We start from the raw sequence: 24,283 nt of genomic DNA, 5'->3' as shown, positions 1-24,283 counted from the left end.
ACACAGTCAGACGCTGCTGGTGACACATGCAGTATATTAATGAGTCTTATTAAAGCAACAGAACAGTAGCAAATGTTGTTTCTCTGACCCACTCAGCCCTGACGGCCTGACAGAACCACCTGGCCCAAGTCACTAGTAGACAAGTACATACAGTGGACAAGGTCACCTCTTAAACTGCTTGTTTTTCGACATTTTCCGCAACCTAAAATTGATTTATAAAATAAAAGTCCTATTGCCATTGTGATTTTAGTCAAATTTCAAGACTTTTCGGACTCAAACATGGATTATAGGCGGCCTTTTCGTCATTTGCCCTCTCTTTGCATTTCTGTCCTTATCTCTCCTGCTTTCTCTCTTTCTCTGTCCACACTTTTCCTCTACATCCTCTCTGCTGCCAGTGTGTGTCGAGCAGGTTGATATAGCTGTCACTGTTTCCCACTGTCAGGGAGATTGAGTGGAGCTGGACAGGGAAACAGAGGAGGGAGATTAAATCAGGGAAAGTAATCGATACCAGCATGTCAAGTGAGTCACCAAACACTGGGACTGTCAGACTCACAGCACCTGATGGTCTCATCAGATAAAGTACTCCAACGCAGCGGAGGGGGTTATATTGCCTAAAGATTAATTCATCCTTATTCTAATAGACACTAGTCCACAAGTTCATTCATTTAAATATTAAGTTAAATTTTAAGTTTTCTTCATTTTGGAAATACTATGCTTTTACTATTTTCAAATATATTTGAGAATTGCACATAATATTAAGCTTTTTTTTTTTGAGCTCTGGATTTGATTCCTGTTTAAGATTATTAATTGTCTAAAATGATGTCCACTCTCTGTACAACAGCTGTCAAATTAAACAATGAGGTAATAGCAATTATATTTTCCTTATTTTATTAATTACTCGTCTGCCCTTTTAGACCTCTATGTCCACTGGAGCCCCTGGAGGAAACCCACTGGAATACATGTAAGTTTCACAAAGAAAAGCCCAACACAGACCTTTTTTCCTAATTAATTATTCAATCTATAGTACACGTTTATAAAAGTTAATATTAGCATTTGTAAGGTTTGAAAACCTCATCAACTCATCCACGGGTTGAACAGCCAAAATGTGTTTAATTTCTGATTATTAAAAGATAATGTAAGTCCAAAATATGAAAAAAGCACAATGACAATTGATAATATGCAGATGGATTGAACACAACATATCCTATTCCTTACAAACTGTAATGAGTGTAATGAATTGCATGTAATAAATTAGGGGCAACGACTGTTTTAATTTAAAATTTTTACTCACAACTCATGAGTTTTTCCTTTGACTTGAGTTCTATTATTGGCTAATCACTTCAGATGCTTTGACACTGGTGATGACAACTATTCCTGGGATGAGAGGTGTGAGTGTAGAAGTTCAGTGAGATTTTCTTAACACTTTTTATGGGAGAACAAGAGAAAGATCAAACAAGATGTGTTCAATCAAGATCACTAAATTCAGCATTTAATTATTTTCTTTAGTGTAGTTTAGTTTAGTTTAGTTCAGTTTAGTTCTATAGGCAAATGGGAAAAGGAATATAATATTCATAGGTATGTTTTCATAAGGGTAAAATGACCTGAATATAAGAATGTGTTTTTATTACCTTAGAATGAGCAGTTTATATATACAGACGCCGTGGGTCGCCTTCCATGGAGTCTGCAATGTTGAACCACAATGTACCAACAGTAGCACAGAACAGACGATCCAAACACTGGCCGTAGAAAGGGTATTTCGCGTTTTTCACATTTATTGCAAGTTTCGTGGCCACCATAGTTTCTCCTACACACTTCAGCCCGTTCTCATTCCCAGGTCGTCAAATACAGACACAAATACAGACACGAGTGGCGTTAAGTTAGTGGCAATCTGCAGCTTCACTGCTAGATGCCACTAAATCCTACACAGTGGACCTTTCAATAAGACTAACTCACTATTTGAAATCATCTATCATCGTCTGTTTTCTGTAGACCATAACACATAGCTGGTACTGCAGCGGTAGCAACAAAGCAGAATCCTGGTTGGCACTTACATGTTTAAAGTCCAGGTGAAACGGAAAATAGGGGTACAATATAACCAAGGACGCAACCTTCAAGGGTTAAAATCTAATTTTTCATTTCACCTGGACTTTAGAAACTGCCCGTAGAACTCAGAAAGTTACTCAAAAGTGAACCCATAGTGGGGGACCCTGGTAGCTCCCCTGGTAGAGCTGGTGCCCCATGCTCCAAGGGTGAGTCCTTGCTGCAGCATCTTTGGGTTCAAGTCCACCTGTGTTTCCTGAAGAGTACAATCACAAAAAACATCACGAACATGGGTCGATTATTGCCCTTTAGTTGGAGGTTGTTGTTTTTTTCTGACTGTCAGTAAACACACCATCTTTGTTTGTTCGTTTGTGGTATTGCCAAACCAGATCCTCCAACAGCCAGTGGTCCCAGCAGTGGCTTCAAGGTAGCTTCAAGGTCCACAGCTTGTCAATGTAAAATCATAGTACAGCCAAACAACATGCTGTTAAGAAGCACTTCAGTGCTTATGGAAATTGTTTATAGGAAGTAAGAGAAGGGACAGGTGCAAGAGGACCCTCTTCTTCCTGAAGGAAGGGTTACGAATGTCCTTTCAAGCTAAATCACAGTCTTCTGATGCCAAATTCAGTCTCACCTGACAGGCATCTTTCTATCCTCCCCAAGGAACAAATGTGTCTCCAGCAGGCTCCACATTTCAACAACCAATGCACACACTCCTAAACACACATATACAATGCTTCATGCTAAAGCAGGCGTGGAAAAGGGGGAGTACCAACTAAGCATAAAATACATGCTGAGTTTCCCTGATGCTGTCAGATTGCAGGTAATTAATTTTACATTTGAAAGGTTCCCCATTACCAATGCCTATGCTCCACTGATCACAACACATCAGCAGGGAAGACACAAGCCCCACAACTCCTGCAGCACTTTCAGAAGGAACAGAACCAAAAGAAAAAATTACTGACCCTGGAGTCAAGATATAAATCTCTACTGACTTATACTCAAAGATAGAGCAGCTTTTGTGAGGGTTTCACTCTCCCACTCTGGCAATAGCTAAAAGGAAACAAGACAAATTAATTATTACTAAACAGTATTTACCTTCTTAATTCAACTTTTGTCCGACAAGCCTAATGTTTATTCAAATTCTTTATTTGTTTATGAGCAGCAGTTATATAACAGCTTCTTAGTTTCAGTCCAAGCCAAGTGTGAACATATCGTGGCGTCACCCATTGGTTTGTGGCCTCGAGTTTGGCATTATGGTCATCACCATGACACTTAGACGGAGCCAGCGTGAGCCAGTGGAGGTGACGTACTGCGAAATGTGGCTCACCTGGTCACACACAATGTTGTATTACAGCTAAACAAAAATATGTTTCTGATTTAAGGTGAGAAATAGGCATCGCAGTAACAGAATCTTGCCTTGTATTTGATCAGCACTGCCTAGTTTGACAGTTTGATCTGAGCTTTGCACAGACTCACTGAGAATGACTTGTCAATCATAAGGTAGCCACATCCAAAAGCATACTTTTTACCATAATTTACTAAATGAACATCGTAATGTATGGAAGAAGACTTGAAACTAGAGATGGAGACCATAAACTCATTAGGAAACTGTTAACTGAGCCAATAAATCAAGTGAGAAGTCAGGTAATTTCTCCATTAGACCTCATGGTACCGTTTTTTTTCACTGCAGCCAGTGGAGCTCCCCCTGCTGGCCTTCACATAAAATGCAGGTTTTAAGACACTTGCGCATTGGCTTCACTTTTCAGACCTGGAAGCTCTGTCCATTATATATACTGTTAATGGTCCAAGCAATGCTAGCAACAATAGCGGATACTGTACTAGCTACAACTGTAGCTGGTTAAACATTTCAGATGTTATAGTATATGGGAAGTAATCTAAAGTTTAATTGTGGCTAAATAAAGAGATGCAAATTTACCACCAACACATGCCAAATTACCACAAAGAGACTCAAATGACCAAAAAGAGATGCAAACCAACTACAAGGTGACGATTCCATATAACAGTTACAAACAATGCACTTATTTGGTGTCTTTTCCAGTCTGTATATGTATATGCATACACTATATATAGATACCTGACAACATGGTGTACTTACTTTGTGCTACAGTAGCACAGTGAAGTCTGAAGAAGTGAGTGCTAAGCTTATAGCCAAAATAGCTTCAAACCCATTGCTGAAAGGCATCACATTTAATGTTACATACATATTACAAGAAATATATGATGTAGCTAGAGGCTTAAGTTTACTGTCTACTGTTTCTCATGCACACAACACAATGAACAAGGGCAACTGGTGTTCAGCTTTCCCTTGCAGTCCTATGGGAAAGCTGGGAAAAGACTCGTTTGTATGTTACAAGGGGACAGGAAGGTCAGTATGTGTGTGAGTGTGTGTGTGTGTGTGTGTGTGTGTGTGTGTGTGTGTGTGTGTGTGTGTGTGTGTGTGTCGTATATGTGCTATGTGCAGCCAGTCAGAGTTAGTCCAGATCAGTACACTGTTACTATAAACTAAGATAGTTATGAAGCTCAGCTTAAGTGACAGAAGTGAGGTGATCTGAAAGAGAGGCTATGTGGAGCTCATTTACAATGCACCAACAAAACAAAACCATATTTTGACTCCATGCACAAGAGCGTCTAATGCGACTGGCAGTCAAACATTCCTCACTGAACAGAGTTAACAAGGCCTTTAGTGTTCTAAGCTGATGCTTGGTCATTGATTAACTCTAGCACTACTGTGATCAATTATTGTTCAGAGATCAACTATTCTGTCACTAATAGTATTGTACATTCCAGTACAAATCTATTTGGCATCCCACAATAAACAATATCTACATTTCACAGAAGCTGAAAATCTACCATACCAAACACACAGTATACAGAACAATCCTCAATGGATCCTGATCCAACAAGCCACCAACATCTTTGTGATTTAAAGAGTTTCCTGATGGACGGTAAAGTAACTGCTGGGAAATGTGCTGTGAGCTAGTTAGCTTAGCCATACTGCCCTGGACACTCAGGGCTGGCTGCTCAGCGCGGGGGGAGTGTCGGTGTTTACACCAGCACCGGAGCTTTGAACTGCCAGGAGGACATTTTCAGTCTCAGGACCGATGGCTGACATGAAATTATGTTAGTGACCCAAGAGGAAGAGCTAGGAAAAGAGAGCATGAGGCCACTGAACAAATGTAAATGTTCTATTGGCTTTTAGTCGTTAGCGAGAGCTTTGGAAAATAAAAGGCTACAGACAGATAGTGAGCTGGCCTTCTCACTGTTGGACTACTAAGTAATATGAACTAGCTTGCTATGTCTTGTGTTGTTGCAAAGTTGTAAGTAATCGTAGTATTGAAGTCATAACAAATGCACAGCTGTCCATATTTGCGACGATGGTTTTGCACACTGAAATGGCGGCACCGAATTGCAACAAATACCAAATCTTATAGTATAGTCCTGTTTTAATGTTGAAGAAATTCTCTTTTAATACAGAGGTAAAGAAAAACAGTTACACTTCCATCTGCCCTGAGACCATCAAGCTGGACTCCACTAATAGGTTTTGGCTCCAGCACTTGATCCCTCTCCCTTATTAGCCAGAAAAGCAATCTCACACTTCTCATGTCTGTGAATATTAACCACTCTACACCTCCTCTTTGAAGGTGATTATGGGCTGAGTGTGAGGATGGGGGTTAACCGAGCTACACATGGGCTGTGCAGATATTTATTTGTGACCATCAACATATTATTATCATTATTATTAATATTATTAATATTGTCAGTGTACAGCCTGTGGACAGCAGAGACAACAGCAAAACAAACCAATGAGCTGGACAGGCAAATGTAACAGACATATGTGCCACCAGAGTGCATTAACTGCATCACTGTTTGTGTATTTGGGCATCAAAACTGTGTGGTAATGACTAATGTACTAATTAAAAATGGTGAGACTTAATTCAATCAAATAATGATAATATAGCGGTTTAGTTGTAGGCCTATCTGAAGTAAATTACATAATTTGTACACATAATGTTACTAAATCACAAAATAAAAGCACTAGCTTAACATTTTTCAGCATTTGGGGAATCACTGACGTCCGTTTGTCCTGAAGACAGACAGAAAACATCTATTTGACAAACGATGAACATTTAGCTTATACACTACATGGGTCAGCAGGCCTCCCTGTGGCAGAGGAATTAAGAAGCCTGGGAGATAACAGGGAGGCAGGCCACTCTCTGGTCGCTGTCTCAGACAACTTCCTGTGCTCTCTAATTAAATCAGGCCAAATTGACTCGACCAGGTGAGAGCCTTCAGAGAATGCATTATTTCAAAAAGCAAGGCTTCAACATTTGACTTTTATTTCCCTCCTTTAACAAAGTAAAGTCAAATGCAGTGATGGACAGAGAGTAAAGGCTTGCACAAATCTGTTTTTGGTTTTTTTCTAACTAAAAAAACTTACAGTAACTCAAACATGCAGTTCCTAAATGTCCCTTAAATAATGTGGCAAAACCCTGCTCAGGTTTATTCTTTAACTTTATTTGTCAGGGAACATGTACAAAAAAAACATTCATCTCATACAAACAGAAGAGGCGTATTGTACCACATTTAGCAACTAATTCCCATCTAATATTACTAATGACAATACAAATACAGTTACCTGACATCTTCAAATTCTTTGATTTAAAAACTTTGACTTGCTACCCTTTCATGCTGTCATACAACACATACAATACTATTTTCAAGTTATCAGTGATTTGCATGCTTTAAATGCCCCCGTTATGCAAAAATGTCCAGGTTACAAAAGTCAAGTCATGCCTGCCACAAACTTCCCCAGAGATGGTTGTGATCATATGGAAAGGTCCATGTTTATTTTCCTTCTTTAACCGGATTCTAAAATTTGCAAATGGGCCAGTAGTTATTTCCAAAATGGAACATTTGGACCTTTGGCCTAAGGCTGGTGGGTGGCAGAGAGAAGGAATGCTTGTTTTTTCATCTTTCCCACCCTTGCTCACTACAGATTTAGATGAACCATCTGGTCTTGGTACCTAACCCTGGACTCCTTACACATTTGGAACAGCCGTATCAGCAACATATGCTTCTGTCTCAGCGTCTGGCAACCACACACCCATCACTGGGATGGGAGGTGACATCATTCTACTGCTCAGGTGTGCACTTGAAATGGCAGTGGGTGGGTGACAGGGTGTTGGGGTGGTCTGGTGAGCCAGTCTGACAACTTGAATCTTAAGATATTTCTACACGTCATGCTTTTAACCAGGTGTTATCCCTTGTCCTCAGAAAATAATAAGGCCAAGTAATTCCCCTTATCACATTGTCACTGGCAGCAAGATATTTTCTGCCACTGAGCAGGTATTGCGGCAGGAGAGTGAAAAGTGGTTGTTATATGGTATTATGATTGGCTTTACCTAAGAGTTAAGTTTCAGGGCTACATTTAATTCTATGTTCCTCTTCCCCTGTAAATAGAGTTAAAGTTAAATAGAGTATTTATGTTTTATCACATATCTCAGTGACAGTCTACCTATATGGCTTTGGTTATTGTTGCCTACATGGTTTTTTGTCCATTTCTAAATTTTCCAATTCAATCAACTCAAAAACCTTTTTTCATTCTAAAAGAAATTAGCCATATATGTTATACTTTCTAACTTAATAATTATTCACTATAAACTTAATATAAACGATTCATTCTGATCACATTCTTCTCAATATAAAGATATTTTTGTGATTGGCCAAGTTGTCATTAATTGTATTTATTTATTTTATTTCAAAGGCGTATTAATTGCCTTTTAAACCGTCAATGTGAGCCGCAGATGAGGCCAGGCCCTTCAAATCTCCCTCGCTGGCATTCTTTGTTACACCCAGCATTTTTTTTTCCACCAGCAGCAGCCTACACAAATACAAGCTGAAATGCACCAAAAGAACCCTTCAACCTAAAAAAAAAGTGAGCAAACAAACAAAAGCAGCTTGATGACTAGAGGAAGAGTGGGCGGCCATGAAAGTGCTGAACACAAGCCCACGCCACCTTGGTCCTCCCAGCATTTTTCCTAGACAGGAAGATGGATGGGCCCAACTCTATTAATAACTACACTCCACTTACCATGACGCCAAAACTGCTAACACTGCAACTGCCCCCTGATGCTAGCTAGAACAACCACCTCCCACAATGTCGCCCACGTCTATCCTGATAGGAACACTGTGTTAGGCAACAATACAGTAAACGGGTGCTGGAAAGCTCCAACCTGTCCACCTGTCTTCACCCTCACCACAGGACTATGGACCTAGAGGCTCCTGGAGGCTTGCGAAGGTGCCTCAGTTAGTTTTGGTCAAGGTGATGTGCTGACAAGTGTGTATAGCATGATTTACAGTGATGAGAAAAGGTGGGCTGCTTAGTTACAATGCAGATTGGTATTCAGTATGGGAAGACATACTTTGTGTGAAATCGAGGGCAGGAAAAGATGGAAAAAGATGAGACAGTGAGCGTGAATAGAAAAGAGTAAGAAACCGAGGGGAAGAGAAGGAGGAGCGAGAACAAAGAGCCGAAAATCAGGAGGAATATAGAAATATGTAGAAAGGTGGTGAAAGAGAGAGAAAGAAGAGCTGATCTAAATGTGCAGAAGCATCAATGAAGGAACACTATTGTTCCTAATGAGATGTGACAGCCCAAGTATAAACTGGAATATGAAGTGAACCATGATTACAGAGGATTAGATTAACAACCACTATGTAGTGCAGTGAGAAAGCTTTTCAGGCCTGGCCTTGTTCCCTCTTTTTCTCTCTCTCACTTTCTCTCTCAGTGTATAAATAAAGTGCTGTGTTTCTGTTCATGCATGCACAAATATATATGTGTGTCTGTGTGTGTGAGAGAGAGAGCTAGAGGAGGGTTTGTGTGTGAGTGGCTACTTTGCCGTCATGTGAAGTGAGGGCAGCGGACTATATGAGAGATAGCAGTAAGGTCAGCTCCACCTTCACAATGCTACAGGCTATGATATGCAAACATGGCCGACAGTAGGTGCTTCATCACACAGTGGCAGCTTGACACAGGAGCCTTTTCTCTTGATTAATCCCCCTATGCTTGCTTGCATGCTACGAAACGCGAAACCTTACAGGCAAACTATAATAACACAAAGCTCTGTTCATTTGGTAACTAATCTGTAAACCTGCGAGGAAAAATACAGCCTACAACTTGTCTCTTGCGCCCAACATGTACGTAGATATGTGTGTGTTCCTGCAGTTTCAATTTCAGGAACTTGTCAACAAAACTGATTAGTTCAGTAACTAAAATACACTACAAGTCAGTACCTTGAATTTGGTGTAAACTTTGAACATATTACAACAGAAGATGTATCTGTTAAGTTTTGCTGACAGCAAGATATTCTTAAACTACCAGTGAAAATAACTTCCACTCCTCACCCAATGAGCCGTCGCTATGTTGATGAAACACCTCTACTGTCGTTGTGACATTCTCACTTTCAGGAGTGCATGCTCTCATTTTGCCAAACATCACTACGGAGCATGTCTAAATATTTCCCATGCACAGCTTTCTTCATGACGCTCCTTCACTGTCTCAGAAAGCCAATGAGCCAGCTAATGCAGGCTGGGAGTAGAGGGGTGTGTGGTGGTGGTGGTGGTGGTGCTGCTGCTGCTGGGGCAATCCACTTTCCCAGGTAGAGTCAGTGGAGCAGTCAACAGATTCCTCTCCCACATACATTTTTATTTTGATGGCTGTGGATAGCCGTCCCTCTGCCCCTGTCTTGCCTTCTCCCAACTTCACTTCATCATTCCACACGCCCATAAAACGGGTTCATTTCCTCTGCCCCATTTTCCTAAAGGTGAGTTTAGCAATCGGTCTCTCTGCTAGACGCACTCCAAAATTTCCTGGCTATCTGCATTCTGACAGCACATACAGACATAGGCCTGATGGCTCTTACATACTGTTATGACCCAACAAATTTAACTAACAGGTAGCTGATGTCAAAGCGCTGACTTAAGGCGCACCGCCCACTGCTGCAGGAGACTATCGTAAAACATGATGATGGTGCATGGGCATGGTGTTTGTGAATGTCATTAAAGGAGGCTAATGGTGCTGTCTGTTTGAGAGGTGGATCAATACAGTAATGAGGAGACGGAGGCACAGGCGTAATCACCTAAAGCCCAATGGTGCTGAAATCCACAGAATAAAATAGAATCGGGTCCTGGAGGGCAGCAGTTCTGACTGACATATTCAGTAAGACACTCTCTTGCTACATCTCTTCGGTTCTAATGACATGGCCCTAATGTTAGAGGAGGTTCTCAATTTTGCTCTTTCAGTGCTTATTCTCACTACTTCACTGTTTTCTGTTCTCTGTTTAAAACTATCACAGGCTGGAAAATATACCTGATGTGATGTGAGACCTATAAACAGCAGGGGTTCTTGATATTTCACCTCTATTAGCAAGAGGTATCAGAACACCCTAATGAAACTTCCTCCAGCATAAGGCCAGACACAAGCCTGGTAATAGTGATTAATGTGAGAGATTAGTATAAGCGTTTAAGGTATAGTGGAGATGTAACATACACATAACTGGAGCTCATGCCGGGTGGATTTAAATGGAATTTCATTAAAGCTAAAAGAAAGAATGATGACTTTTACAACTCCCACTGGCAGCATTTTTACAGGCAGACATTTCCCACTAATGACTTGAATATGAAATAGTGACCCCATCGCACTAAGCACAGTTTGAGTAAATTGAGCTCACTGGTAAAATAACCTTCACCACAGTGACTGGTAAATCTGTTGTTAGAGCTTCTTACAGCAGTGGGTCTTAAGCTTTTTCAGCCTCAGGAACAGACGAACAACTTTAGTCTCTTGCCCTTGGACCCAAGCTCATTTAAACATATTGGTAATCTGTTTTTTTTTTTTTTTTGATTACTCAACAACAGCAGGCCTGTGACCCAGTTATTGGTTTAGCTTGAGCAGTCTTACAGGTATTGCACAGGTTGAGCTACAATGAGAAATCCTGTATGCATAATTTATTTACACCAACACCGGCCAGTGACAGTGATGACAATCACAGTAAACATACATTCACACAATTATCCATTATGCATAGGGATGGAAATACACGCTATCACTGACCCTGATATGAAATAGGACACATGAGGGGTGTACTGGTTGCAATACAAGCGCAGTGTGAGTGTCGGCACTACCTTCTGTTGACGGTGTGTCTGTGAAAACCATCTGTTTCTGGCCATGACTGGCTGACTGGAGGGAACCAATGGAGTGAGACCTGATTTGGTGTCAAACGGAGTACTTGGATGAGGCAGTGTGTGTAGATTTGGTGTGTGTGTGTGTCTGTGTGTGTTATGTGTGTGTGCGTACATGTATTGGATCCTGTACTACAGCTTATGGTGTTTATGTGCATCCTGGTGAGAGCCTGTGCAAAGAGCCAGGTTTGAGTCACAGTTGCTGGACAGAATGGAAAGACTGGACAGTGAGCAGGTTTTGCACAGTGAAATAAATATCTGCTAAGGTTGTGACTAATCAAAAGGACAGCTGTGATGTGACCTCATATGCATATGCCATACCAGCATTTCACAGGATCATGTTAAAGGGGGGAAAAACAATCAGCAGGTCATAAGCGTAATGTGCCTTTGACGGGAATGACTATGCAGACAATCGTCTTTAAAACCTGTTACTTTTTTACTTATTCCATTGTCTGTATAATTTATTGTAATCACTTTTAATCATGGTGCTTTATTATAATAATTTGAAGTTTACAGTACTTAATTGATTAACCTTTAAGTCCCGTATGTGCATGGCGCAATGGAGGTTGATATATCCAAACAAAATTCCCAGTGAGAGGGAAAATAAAAGTATGAATCATAAAATCAAAAATAATGCACCAAGTACTGATGCCTGATTATATATAAATCATAAAAAACACACAAATCAGTCAAGAACAGTGACAATTTGTAGGTTTTAAATGAGTTTAAACTGTAGACAGCACTATATTAAAGACATTAAACAACTGATAGTGTGTTGCAGTCCAACCTCAAACAGCCAGCTTTTGATCACCCAATAAAATAATTGAATGTGACAGTATATATAGTTAGAAAATACAAAAGACAAAATTAAGAGTGATATTATCGGCTTCTGGCTCACGCGTTGCAAAATGTCACTTACAATAAAGGCTTCTATTGTCAGCAGGCAGTGGGAGGGGAGCGGATATTTAGTCTGAAATGATGAATTGATCTCAGTTAACTTATGGACGCTGGACAACCCAGAGGTTGTCACTTAATGATAAATGGACGTAATACTGAGCAACAGGGACAGCAAGTCAAGGACTTGGGGAAGGAGACTTAATACATGATGGATGATAATCACGCATACTATGTGACATTAATGCAAGCCTGATGGGGCAAGTGTGTGTGTGTGTGTGTGTGTGTGAGAGAGAGAGAGTGAGAGTGAGAGTGAGAAAAATGCTACCGACACACACACACACACACACACACACACACACACACACACACACACACTCACACACATCAACTTTAACACACACTTTCACACACATAGAGTAAAGTTTTTGTTTTGTAAAATTTTCTTGATTTTATGCATTATAACTTTTTTCTTTTTACTTAATTCCTTAATGTTTTGGCAATATTGTGTTTGTTACACTCATGCCAATAAAGTAATTGAATGTCTTCGATATGTATAGAATAAAAGGTGCAATGTGTGAGACCACTTCAGAGGACTGATATGAACTGTACAGATGAAATAAAGTCTCTCCTGGAAGTTGCAGCTCTCCCACTCTTCCTTTTTGCTCATGATGATGAGCTCCATACTGGACACCAATGGTGGTGGTACACTATCAGAAAGATGGACACTTCCAGAGTAGAGCTGTGTGTTTAGATTGGACCGATAAGAATGAATGGTTCACCACTGCTGTCACTCGCTCTTGACTTGGATGTTTTGGCCGGTGTAATCACCTCAGGGTGAACATGACGAGCTTGGAATACTAATTTGTGTCAGTGAGCTTTTTTACTCTGAATAATTTTTCACATTATGTATGTAAGTACTTACTCCTCAACAAAAATCCTTGACATTAGAGTATACAATATTTTCGACAACATCCACACACAAAAGGAAATTTTAATTTGAAATCAGATGATGCTGCAATTATTATGCATTTTAATTAATTTGCATTTCACCTTGTCTAAGGTCTCGAAGATTCATGCCAGACTGCAGGCGTAAGAGTAATGTCACTATACTCATCACTCTTTAGGTTTGTGATTGGAATATCTAAATGTTTTTAAATGAATACCATGGACAACTGTAACGTGTAAATAGGAGAAAACCTTCTCCCTGGACTACGCTAGTATCAAGAGTCAAGAATGAAATGGCCTAATTACCGTGTACAAACAAGGAACACTGTTATGGTTGGTTAAGTATGCTGTGAGATAACTATGCTAATGATTTCACTTCACAGTATTTGTTTAAATCACATCATTCAGTTTTTGTAAAGAATTGTATTCTAGTAACATCTTTGTTATGTGACACTTTATGCTGTACACTGACAAGAAGTTGTTTCAAAGGCAGATGCAGAAGAATTTGGAGCTAATTTGAAGCTATTATAGAAGTTTTTTGTAGTTTGTATACACTATGATGTGAAATCAGTCATAACATACAAAGAGAGAAAAAGAAGATGGAAAAACAGTAGATATTTGACCAGTTACTTAAATTTGGTCAGTTTTTCTTGCAAACATACAGATGATCATGTCTGGGCATAGCTCATAAATACTCACTGGCAGGCAGGGAGAAAGCAATGTTCAAGAGAGCTTTTCAAAAGAGGGATACGTTTAGTTGTTTTTGAGATCCTCAGACAAATCATGGCTCATAAAATGCAGGAATCTGCTGGCTCAAGACTGACTGTAAGTGTGTGTGTTAATGCCGCTTCCACATGATATCAGAAAAGTCACCTACAGTACATAAAAAATCAGTGTGTCATCCACTCCTGCCTGTTGCCAAACTGTTCACAGAAGCAAATCATTGTCACTCTGAAGCTGCTTGAAACCAATAAATGATCACGTCTGTCACTCACCAATGGCAAACCATATTAAAAAACCAACAAAACAAATGTATCACAATGACCACCACACAGCACTAGTTTCACTCACCCATCCCTGTTTTCATCTTCATCTGCATTGGAGAGGAGCTGTGAGCCAGCCAGAGAGAGGTCCAGAGCAGCGAGGGGCAGATCTCTGTAGCCAAAACTCACCAGCTGGACTGGAGGAGCCAAGCACTGGTTCTCATCCTCCACTGGCTGGGAGATGATCTCCAAGTCTGACAGACCTGCCTGCTCCACTTCCCTAGTTACATGCCAACACCAGCAACAGACAAACAAAAGACACACACACATGCAAACACAGAGAGAGACAAGACAGAGAAAGGCATACATTACTTGGAAAAAATAATACATTTCTCAAATGCCTGCAGAAATATTACAGCACACAGTAACATGAATGAATAAGTAGATGCCATGTGCCATTGTTTTTCTTGTTTTTTTTATCTTTTTTGTGGCTTTTTCCTTAATTAGACAGGACAGCTAAAGATAGACAGGAAAGGGGATGGAAAGAGAGGGGATGACACGCAGCAAAGGGCCACAAGTCAGATTCAAACCCATGGCCTCTGCAGCAAGAACTCAGTCTTTATACATGGGGCGCCACAAGTAGATGCCATGTCTGACTTTGAGAAAGAAAGATGCTACACTAGTGTCATTTTCTAGTTAAATGAGTCTTAAAAAGCTTAACTTCTATCCCTATTTCACATTTCAGTTAAATATTTAAATAGTTTAAAGATCAAAAACCACAACATAATGACATTCATCAATTACCATAAAAGTATCAGATGCAGCCTAGATATCAGAGCAGAAGAAAAGGACAGAAGGGGTTTTGTTGAAGAAGCATATATGTATGAGCACAAAGGCAGTGGATAAAAAAGACTAATTATTCAGCCCAGCAACTTCACTAAGAACACATTCTTATTTACAGTGACAGCCCCGGGGAGTAAAAGCAGGGTCAGAGAGGGTTACACACAAACACTCACTCAAGCATCAGGGAGCTACTGAGCGCTCACACAATTCTCCACTGCTGAGTACCGAAAGAGCTGCAGGTACAGTGCCTTGCTCAAAGACAGTGATTACTGGGGGTAGAGTGTGTGTTGCTGTGACTGTCCATGCTGTGACACTGGATATTTGAGCCATTGTCATCCAATAGTAAACAAGCTGACAACATGACACAAACAATACAGACAGAAAAGAAGAGTGCTGAAAGGAAGAGGACAAGAAACTATATGAGGACATTACTAAGAGGGGGATGCTACCTGACATGTATTCATTCTACAGTTTACATTGGAGACAATGTTGTAATGTAATGTAAAGATTACTGAAGTAAACAATTCTAAAAGGTTTCTTTATGGTAGCTTGTCACTGCTGGATACTGCACAATGATCTGTTTATAATAAATATGTGCTATCTTTATAATACTGCTCAAATTTTTTAAATGCCACACCAGTATTATATTGTTTGTAATATGTATTTGTCATTATATATATACATATATATAATATTATAAATATTTGACTATCTGTCCAAGTTGTGCAGCAGCTATAGCTAATAGCTAGCTATAAAGTAGGGTTATTTATTAATAGTAGAAATATATATGAATATTATATTGTAATTAAAGTAAATGTTTCTTTAAAACTGATATCATGTACTAAATGTACAAGAATGTTGGTGAGTGGTAATGCGAATCACAGTTGAGATGTGGTCCATCCATACTAAATAGTGTATATACCTGACAAAAGTATCACATAGAAAATGCATTTGAGTAATTTTTGACTCTCTTGAACCTGGATGGTTTAATAAACAACACCTACATTTTGGTTAAAGAGTAAAATTAAAAAAGATGTCAACAGAGGTATGTCTAGAATAGTGATCGACCAATATGGGTTTTTCAATATGCTGATGGTGATATTTACAGAGCAGGCCTGATGATGGCCGATATATAATGGTGATATAAAAACAAAGAAAAGTCATGTGTAATTTTATTCTATTCTTCTCGACAGGAAATTCAGGCATGTGTTAACTCACAAAGGGGGGCACTAACATCGATCCACAGCAGCCATACTGACGAGGCTGCCTGCAGATGTGTCTGAAGGCATTTTTTGTTTATCGGCCTTGTGAGCACAGACATCAGCCGATGCCAGTTATCTCAAAATGCCAGATAATCGGCCTCATTAATCGGCCAACCGATCATTGATCTATCACTTGTCTAGAACAATATGTTTGAGGAATACCTGAAATATGAATTGCCGAAATCTAATTTATTTTTACCCATCTAAGACTAAATTGATTTAGTTATTACAGTAAATGAAGTTCTAGTTTAGTTTTTACCTTGAACAGTTTTTCAAGGCATGTAGGCACCACACTTATTAATATATTTATATTAATATAATATTTTATTTATTTATTAGACAGTTAGATCAGCGTTTAAATTTATTCACAAATGACAGGGTGAATGTTAACCTAATAACTACATCCACCTTCCTTTGTGTTCATATCAGCAAACCTCTGCCCTACACTCGTATCCACCTTGAAGTCTTTAAACCGTAATATCTAAACACATCAAGGCTGCTCAGTTGTAGGCCAGCAGCATGTAACCCAGCGTGCCCACAAGCCCCAGTTGTGTAAAAGCTGGGCCATCTCAGTAGAGCGTGGAGGTGGAAACAAATGCTGAGTGCAGCTGCAGACTGACTGTGTGTGCCCTGTGGTGTGTATTTTTAGACCAGAGCAGATGCTGGTGTATCATGTCTGCTGTGACGTCATCGCCTCTCCCTTTGTCAGCTGAGTGGATCCCCACTCTCCTCCAAACGTCAAAGGAAGTCAAGAAAGAGGTGAATGGGGAGGGGAAACTGGAAAAGGGGGATGGATATCAGGGGTTTTACAAGAAGTACAGGGGACAGACATAAAGAAAAACAGAGCTATGGACAATAAAAGACGATGGATTTTTTAAAATGTACAAGAGAGACTGGGCTGAAAACAGAAAGAGGCGCAAGGAAAGACACAGGGAGGGAAAGAGGGGCACAAACGTTCAGGAGGAGGGCTGGAAACGAGAAGAGGAGGTTATACATAAAAGTAAGAGAGAAAATAAAAAGGTAAGTAGAGAAAAAATGGTAAGGGAAGAGAGGGAGGGAGGGCAAAGTGATAAAGAAGGAGATGTGATAAGATGATGAGAAACATGAAACAAGGTGGTAAAAGAGAAGAGAAGATGCCTCCATATTCTCATAGATTAAAATTTAAATTCCAATTTAGCAAAAAAAAAACATATGATGAACTGACAGTAAAAATCATAAACTCTCTTTAACTCATTGCGTAGGCCCTCATAATAAAGGGAAAACTAGTGATTGTAATAATGGCTGTCTGTAGAGAGAATACAAAGGGTTTTCCCAGCAGCCATTTACTGATACACTTTTTCCACTTTGTGTTTCTGAATTCTTCACTTTCTCTCCTTCTTTCTCCTACGTCATCCTCAAACTAGCATGACAGACAGCACTGAGTGACCTGAAACATTCAGAAGAGAAACACGCAATCTGAAAGACAGGCCTACCTTTAGGAAAGGACAGACAGGTAAACAGACAGGACAGGACGGGACAGATAGATATGCAGGCAGATAACAGATAACTCATCCTAACACACACACCATGACCCTATACCGCGGCACAGCCACAGTTTATTAAAATATACAATGATAATGTCAGTTAAAGGACCTTTGATGCAATCTGAGTGACCTGAGCTGTTGGAGGGCATCCTGTTCTCTGCGAGTGACTGTAGGGTGTGTTTATGGGTGTGTGTGTGTGTGTGTTTGGCAGGGAATCATGGGGTATGGGTAATAGGAATCATGATGACGTCAACAAAGGCTGATCTGATCTAAACTCTGACTCTGTGACCACAGCACCGGAAAGTAAGGATTTAACCAGCCAAATTCAAATTTCCTATGGAAAGACTAAGCTCATTTGTTTAGGGACAGCATTTTCAAGGTGTAATCGGACAGGATTCGGTAGGTGAAATTTTCACTTCATCATCATTAACCTATATTGTTGTCCTTGTTTGGTCTAACATCACCTTCAGACAGCTTACACATTAAAACTGTTACCAGGAGAATTTCAAACATAATGAATTTGCGGCCCTTGCATCGTGAAGGCCACTGATTTTACACACTGAAGTCTGTTTACAGGGCTTGTCGTGGCTCCAAAGGGAACTGCAAGAGTCTTAAAATAAACTGAGACAATAAATTGCCTAAAGTGAGTTCACTTGAGTCAGAATCGGTTGGGTCTAGACTAAGTTGGAAAATGAAAAAACTCTGGGGGTGTGGAGTTAGAGAGAAGTCAGCTTACCAGACCTCCACTCCTCCTCTCTGCTTGAGGGTAGCAGCTTGAGGGTACATTAGGTGTTAATACCATAAAACACCAGAACCTCCAACCAAACTGTTGGTGGTCGAGTTGCATTGTGGATACTGTAAGCATGTTTTAACCAGGAAGAAGCACGGGTGGAATAAAAAAAGATAATAATTTCATCAATAAGATATCAATTCTGAAATGAAAAAAAGATTGAACTGATGCATCAGAATTGTTTCTGCTGCATTAATTCAATCTTTTTTCTAAACTGTCAATTGTGAGTCTGACAGTGTTAAATGAGTGCAATGCTAATTTGTGAAGTATTATTTAATTGGAGTTTAAGAGCAGTTCTATAAAGCTTAATCAAGAATCCCATTTTTCCTACCGAAAGGCAAAAAACAAATCAGTTGTTAAACATGTGTGTAAATGTAAATGTTTGTAATTTCATTAAATTAAGAAGGCTATGTAGAGCTCCAAAAGACATCACACAAAACAAATCCAGCACTATCTTGCTATGGTGACACATTAACTAGCAGTAAAGTTATTTATAAAATCAACCACGATATACTGTACCTATTACCTGGACCAACAGCAAAACAGAGCAGTCTCAAGCCATTAAACCCAACGAGTGAACAAGTAAAGTTTGTGAGCAGAACACCAATAGAGCATGAATACAAGAAAAAAGGCACCGGCTGTAGTACTGAACACAATGACCAAATTAATGAGTCACAGCCATTGTAAGTTTCAGGTGAGTAACACCATGTGCCCGTTGGCTGCGAAGAACTTTAGCTATACACACTCTCTGTCCCATGGAAATTCTGCAAACCTCCTGTACAAAAGGGTCAGACTCATCTATTTATTTAGAATGTCTATGTTTTTTTCATGTATTGGGAAAGACCATCGGACACTACTTCTCCACATATTGCTCTCTTCTTTAATGCTGGCAATCAGCTCTACAACCAGGAAACAACAGCGGAATATGAGAGCCGACTGGTTCTCTCAGGCTATCTAAGAAATAGGTAGACATAGCTGAAGCTAATTGAGAGAAAGTTAGTACAACACAAAAGTAAATTTACGCATAACTGCCAGACTGAAAATTCTTTATACTGATAATGATGTAAATCAAGGATGAAAGCTTCTTTAAAAAGTAGAGATGGTAGCAGTTCCCAGGAGCTATCATAACTTTGCATGTATATAGCATACAACAGCAGCGCCTTTTGTTTTTCATTATCAAAAACCCTTGGCTTTCAGGAAGAAGTGTTATTGCAGTCTAATCTCAAGAGCTGCAGCCCTCATCCCAATTTGATGGGATTATTTCCCTCGGCAACAGGGCCTTAAATTTCTTTCAAGATACCTACTCTGTATCGTCAAAAAGATAGTCACTAGAGGCTGTAACACTGTTGACTCATGTACAATGCAATATGTGTTATATGAGTTAAAAAAAAATGGATATTAAAGTAAAAAAAATAAAAAATAAATAGCACATTTTTCCTGTAGGCAGCAGCCTTTTTTGTCTGTTCGGAAAAAGTTATCATTTCAGTAATGTATAGATATAGCACATACATGCACACAGATAAAATAAAATAAAATACAATGGGAATTGGGATGAGCCAAGTTAAATAAAACCCAAGGATGTTTTTTTCACAAACTTAAACTTTTAAACTTATTGCATATTTAATCATCCTGAATATTTAAAGTTATGGAGAAATACACAAGATTTTAATCTGAGTTTCTAGGGGCTTAAAAGGGCAAGTCTTGTGATCTGGAATTTGAAAAATAACTTGACATTTTACAATTTACAAATGCTATTTGACTCAGTACATGGGGCACCAGCCCTACCAGGTGAGCTATCCAGGCGCCCACCAGGTATGTTTAATGTGTTTAATGTGTTTTGTATTGTAGGTTCCAGTAAATTACTAAACCAACCAGGGCGATGCATTGTGTCATTGTGTGTCCCACTACAGTGGATGTATGTTGTGCTGTGGAAGTTGTCAATGTGCATCTATAATAAATACCTCCACACTTATTTTATTTGGCAAAAAATGAATTCCCGGTCTGAGGCTGTGGATCTACAGTATTATGCCACAGTGGGTTGGCCTGATAGATGCTGTTTTCTCTACACTTTTCCTCCACACAACACCTCATCCATACCACCTCTCATCTACAGCACAGCAGCCGGTTTGGCTCTCTTCCCAAACAATCAGGACCATACACATAACTACTCATGACAGACACAAGCTGTCCAGACCCCACCGGCTCACAGCTTACAGTAATGTACCTGGTGCGCTGCCTGGCTGCCAGTTAAGATATCAGGAAAAGTTGCGGATCCAGCCCATGGATTTGTGCAATGTTCAGCAAAGTTCTCGTGGGAAGCACAGAGTTAGTCGTGCAACGTCTGCTTTGCTACTCTCTTAAAGTTGCTTTACTAAGGCGATCCATTACATCCATTTCATTTCTGTAAAAGTTACATGAATGTTGCATGGAAATGTGAAAATGCAGACTCATTTACAAAGTGGATTGTACATCACAGCTGCTTACATTGAGGAATAAATTAAAGCTCAAATGATACAAGGATAATATGAATTTAACAGCTCTATTAGCTATATTAAAGTGGTGTCCAGTAGACAAGTGTTTTCTTATAATGCATTAATATAATATATGGCAATAACTTTAATGCACTACACAATGTCAATGAAAAAAACCCCCAAAGATAAACCTGTCTCTGTTTCTGTCCAAGTACGAATATAAATACATTTTTGCTGTTATAAATAAGAATACTGACCTTTCTGTGTACCCCCAATGTTCCTATCTAACAGAAAGTGGCAATTGCAAAATTCTCCAAAACATTATTTCATGGAGAGACTAAAAAGACTGCAACTGCAGAAGAGCACCCACAGGAAAGAAGTGATATTCAGGGAGAGCAGGATTCCCTGGGGGTGGCAGATAAAATGACATAGTGGACTGTAGAGTTGTGGGCCAGGTAGGAAAGGTCATTATGAGACAAAAGTTGCTCAAGGGACTTCACTGACCAAAACATAAGGTCATGTAAGTGACTGGGAGCCAGCGGCGCTGAAGAATGTTCTTCCTCCGACAACTGGAAGTGTCTCGCTCATGACCCTCGTGACCCCTGTGCAATAAGACAAACTTACAAGCAGCCTTAATTTGGCTTTGTTTGCTAATTAGCACATTGTTGGCATCCTAATACGCTAAACTAAGATGGTGAACACAGTAAACATTTAACCTACTAAACATAAGCATATCAGCATTGTCATTGTGGGTTTCATAGCATGGTGATGAGTAAGCACTGCTGTACCTTAGTAAGTTACATCTTAAGAGAGTACTGTTTAAATATCTTGAATTAAAAAAATGATTTCTCTTCCACAATAGAGGCTAGGGGGGACAGCTTGGTGGTCTAGGGGCAAACAAATAAAGCCATAAAAAGCCCCAAAAGGTAATTTTAAAGAAAATCTATGGAAGCCTAACTACAGAGGAAGAACATCCTAAGTGAAACGTTTGGCTTTATTTTGAATCAGTTTCACTTCAAAGTCTTTTAAAGTGAACTCAGTACCTTAATATCCAGTTTAACCATTTATTGGACACTGTTCATAAATCAGAAATTCGACCTATACTCATTATGAAAATAAGATGTACTATCCTCTGAATAAGATCCATTACATAGTAGTATTGTTTGCAGTGTTTGGATGCATTAGGTATTGGATATGGTATGTATATCAGGTAGTATATAGTCTAGTACTGTTGAAAATGGTGCCATGAATGTGAAAATGTGAAATAAAAACCTGACATGGTATGCTTTCATGTTTTTACATGTAGTGTAAATATGTACATGCATCTATCAAGAAAATGAAACATAAAACTATGAGCCATTATATCCACACGTTACAGCAAACAACGGTGTTACGCTGCTTATCACCTCCCCTTGAAAAGCCCAATGGCAGCTTTGAAAATACGCTTTCTGAGGGAGTAAATCAAATTTATTTCCATCCAGGCACATTTTATCCTGAACCACACTCCACTGTCCAAGGCCTCAGTGGACTATAAGATCAACACACACGTTAGATTAGCCTGTCTGAGTACAACGCCTGAGGATCTAAAACACACCCAAAACTTGGCCAGAACATGGAGACACAAAGCAGATGTTCCCTGCTCCCACCAGCTGCTGTGGAGAACTTTGGAAAAGCTGGACATCATTGTGTATTAGTGTTACAAACTCATCCCATATGAATATGTACACAGTTGGTGGAACAGCCAACAATGCAAACTATTCTGCAACTTCTAGACTCAATGCCCGAATCAGTTTTATGACTAAATGTTAAAAGTGTGTCTTGGAAACAACAGCATAGATACATTTCACACTTGTGTGTTGGTTGTAGCACCATAAACTAGTCTTTTTCTTGCTGTTAAGAAAGTAGAGACAATGAGTAATGTTTGTCTTTGCTGCTGACTCACACAAAATGTAATATGGATTTCACATCAAAAGATGAAGATGAGGCAAAAGAAAGACTGTCGACTTTTACCTGAGGGACTTTATCGGCATCCCGATTAAACCATGCTAAAACTGTGATACCAGCAGAAAAACATACCTCATCTAATATTTCTTACCACTTGCACTTTGGTAAATATACACCTTAGTCAACTCAACCACCAGTCTTTTCAAGGCAATCACTTGGAAAACATAACTTGCTGTTTAGCACAGTGTTCATGTTGTAGGACAAAACACCTGTCACTTCTACAGAATTTACAAATTGCTTCGGGGTAATTTCTTAGAACACCCAATTCAAGTTCAAGCGAAACTTTGGTAATTTCACGCCAGTGGATATTAATGAAGTCTGCCAGCCACATTAGCTCATTAATAATATTGCAGATTAAACTATGATGAATTGGTGGACTGCACAATGGACTGTTCTGGCCCTGGTGTGACCAGTCTCTTATCTGACCTTTACAGATACAAGCTGTAAAAGACACAGGAGACACAGAGACCCTCGTGGGGCAGGACTAAGACAGCAGATGTACATAAGCCTTTTTCATAATGGAAGGGTCCGTGGACCTTTTTACACTGTGTCAGTTTCCAATAATAGATTATTTTAATTTCTATAGACACTTAAGGGAATATGGCTCTTGAAAGACTTAATGACTGAAAAGACAGATTTCTGTAGACTTGTAAAATTGACTTTACTGCCTGGCTTGATTCTTCTGCAGTGTATATTTGCATATAGGGCAAACACTTATAGTACATTCTGTATGTCTGTATGTAAGGTGTTGCCTATTCCATCTTGAGTATTATGTAGAATTTGTAGCAACAAATGTTATCTTATTAAATTGTGAATGTTTAATTCAGTAAAGAGTGAGTGAATAATTATAATTATAATGGCATTTCTAGGAACAATTTACTGGAGGGAGACTATGCCTGCAGATAAAACTGATTAGTTTGAAAATGATGATGATGAAATGTTATGATGATATATGGAGGAAGAAAAGTCGGGCAAGGAACCCTCAGCTCCAAATGTCATCAAAGATAAAGGTATGTTGAAGTTGTTGAGTCTATCATGACATACCCTGAGCAAAGCCTCATTGTACTATGTGTGAAGTCCATCCTTAACTGACACACACTCACAGGACTTAAGGGGGAACACTGATTTGGGGGACTCACAAGGGATGGATTAATAAAACGTAATTGCAGTCTCCATTACGTCATCAGGTTTTTTTGTTTGTTTACTTTGGAAAGCTTCCCCAAGAACCACAGAAATTAATTGTGTACATTTTAACTTGATGTGT

At 39.4% G+C, this 24,283-nt stretch overlaps 1 protein-coding gene across 2 annotated transcripts in view; it reads right to left on the bottom strand.

Annotated features, from left to right (window-relative positions):
- The window catches only part of LOC127351663 (transmembrane protein 266-like), a 50,728-nt gene that overhangs the window by 22,200 nt on the left and 4,245 nt on the right, over positions 1 to 24,283 (bottom strand). The window contains exon 3 of one of the 2 annotated variants that reach the window (XM_051379423.1): positions 14,215 to 14,424. In XM_051379423.1, coding sequence (XP_051235383.1) covers positions 14,215 to 14,424 — 210 coding nt within the window. The remainder of the gene's footprint in view (positions 1 to 14,214; positions 14,425 to 24,283) is intronic. The other variant, XM_051379424.1, reaches the window with a different exon arrangement.

Source organism: Dicentrarchus labrax, unplaced genomic scaffold (assembly GCF_905237075.1).
Source record: "Dicentrarchus labrax unplaced genomic scaffold, dlabrax2021, whole genome shotgun sequence".
Lineage (NCBI taxonomy): Eukaryota > Metazoa > Chordata > Actinopteri > Moronidae > Dicentrarchus > Dicentrarchus labrax.
The sequence above is the reverse complement of the archived record's forward strand: the minus strand, read 5'-3'. Positions and strand labels throughout refer to the sequence as shown.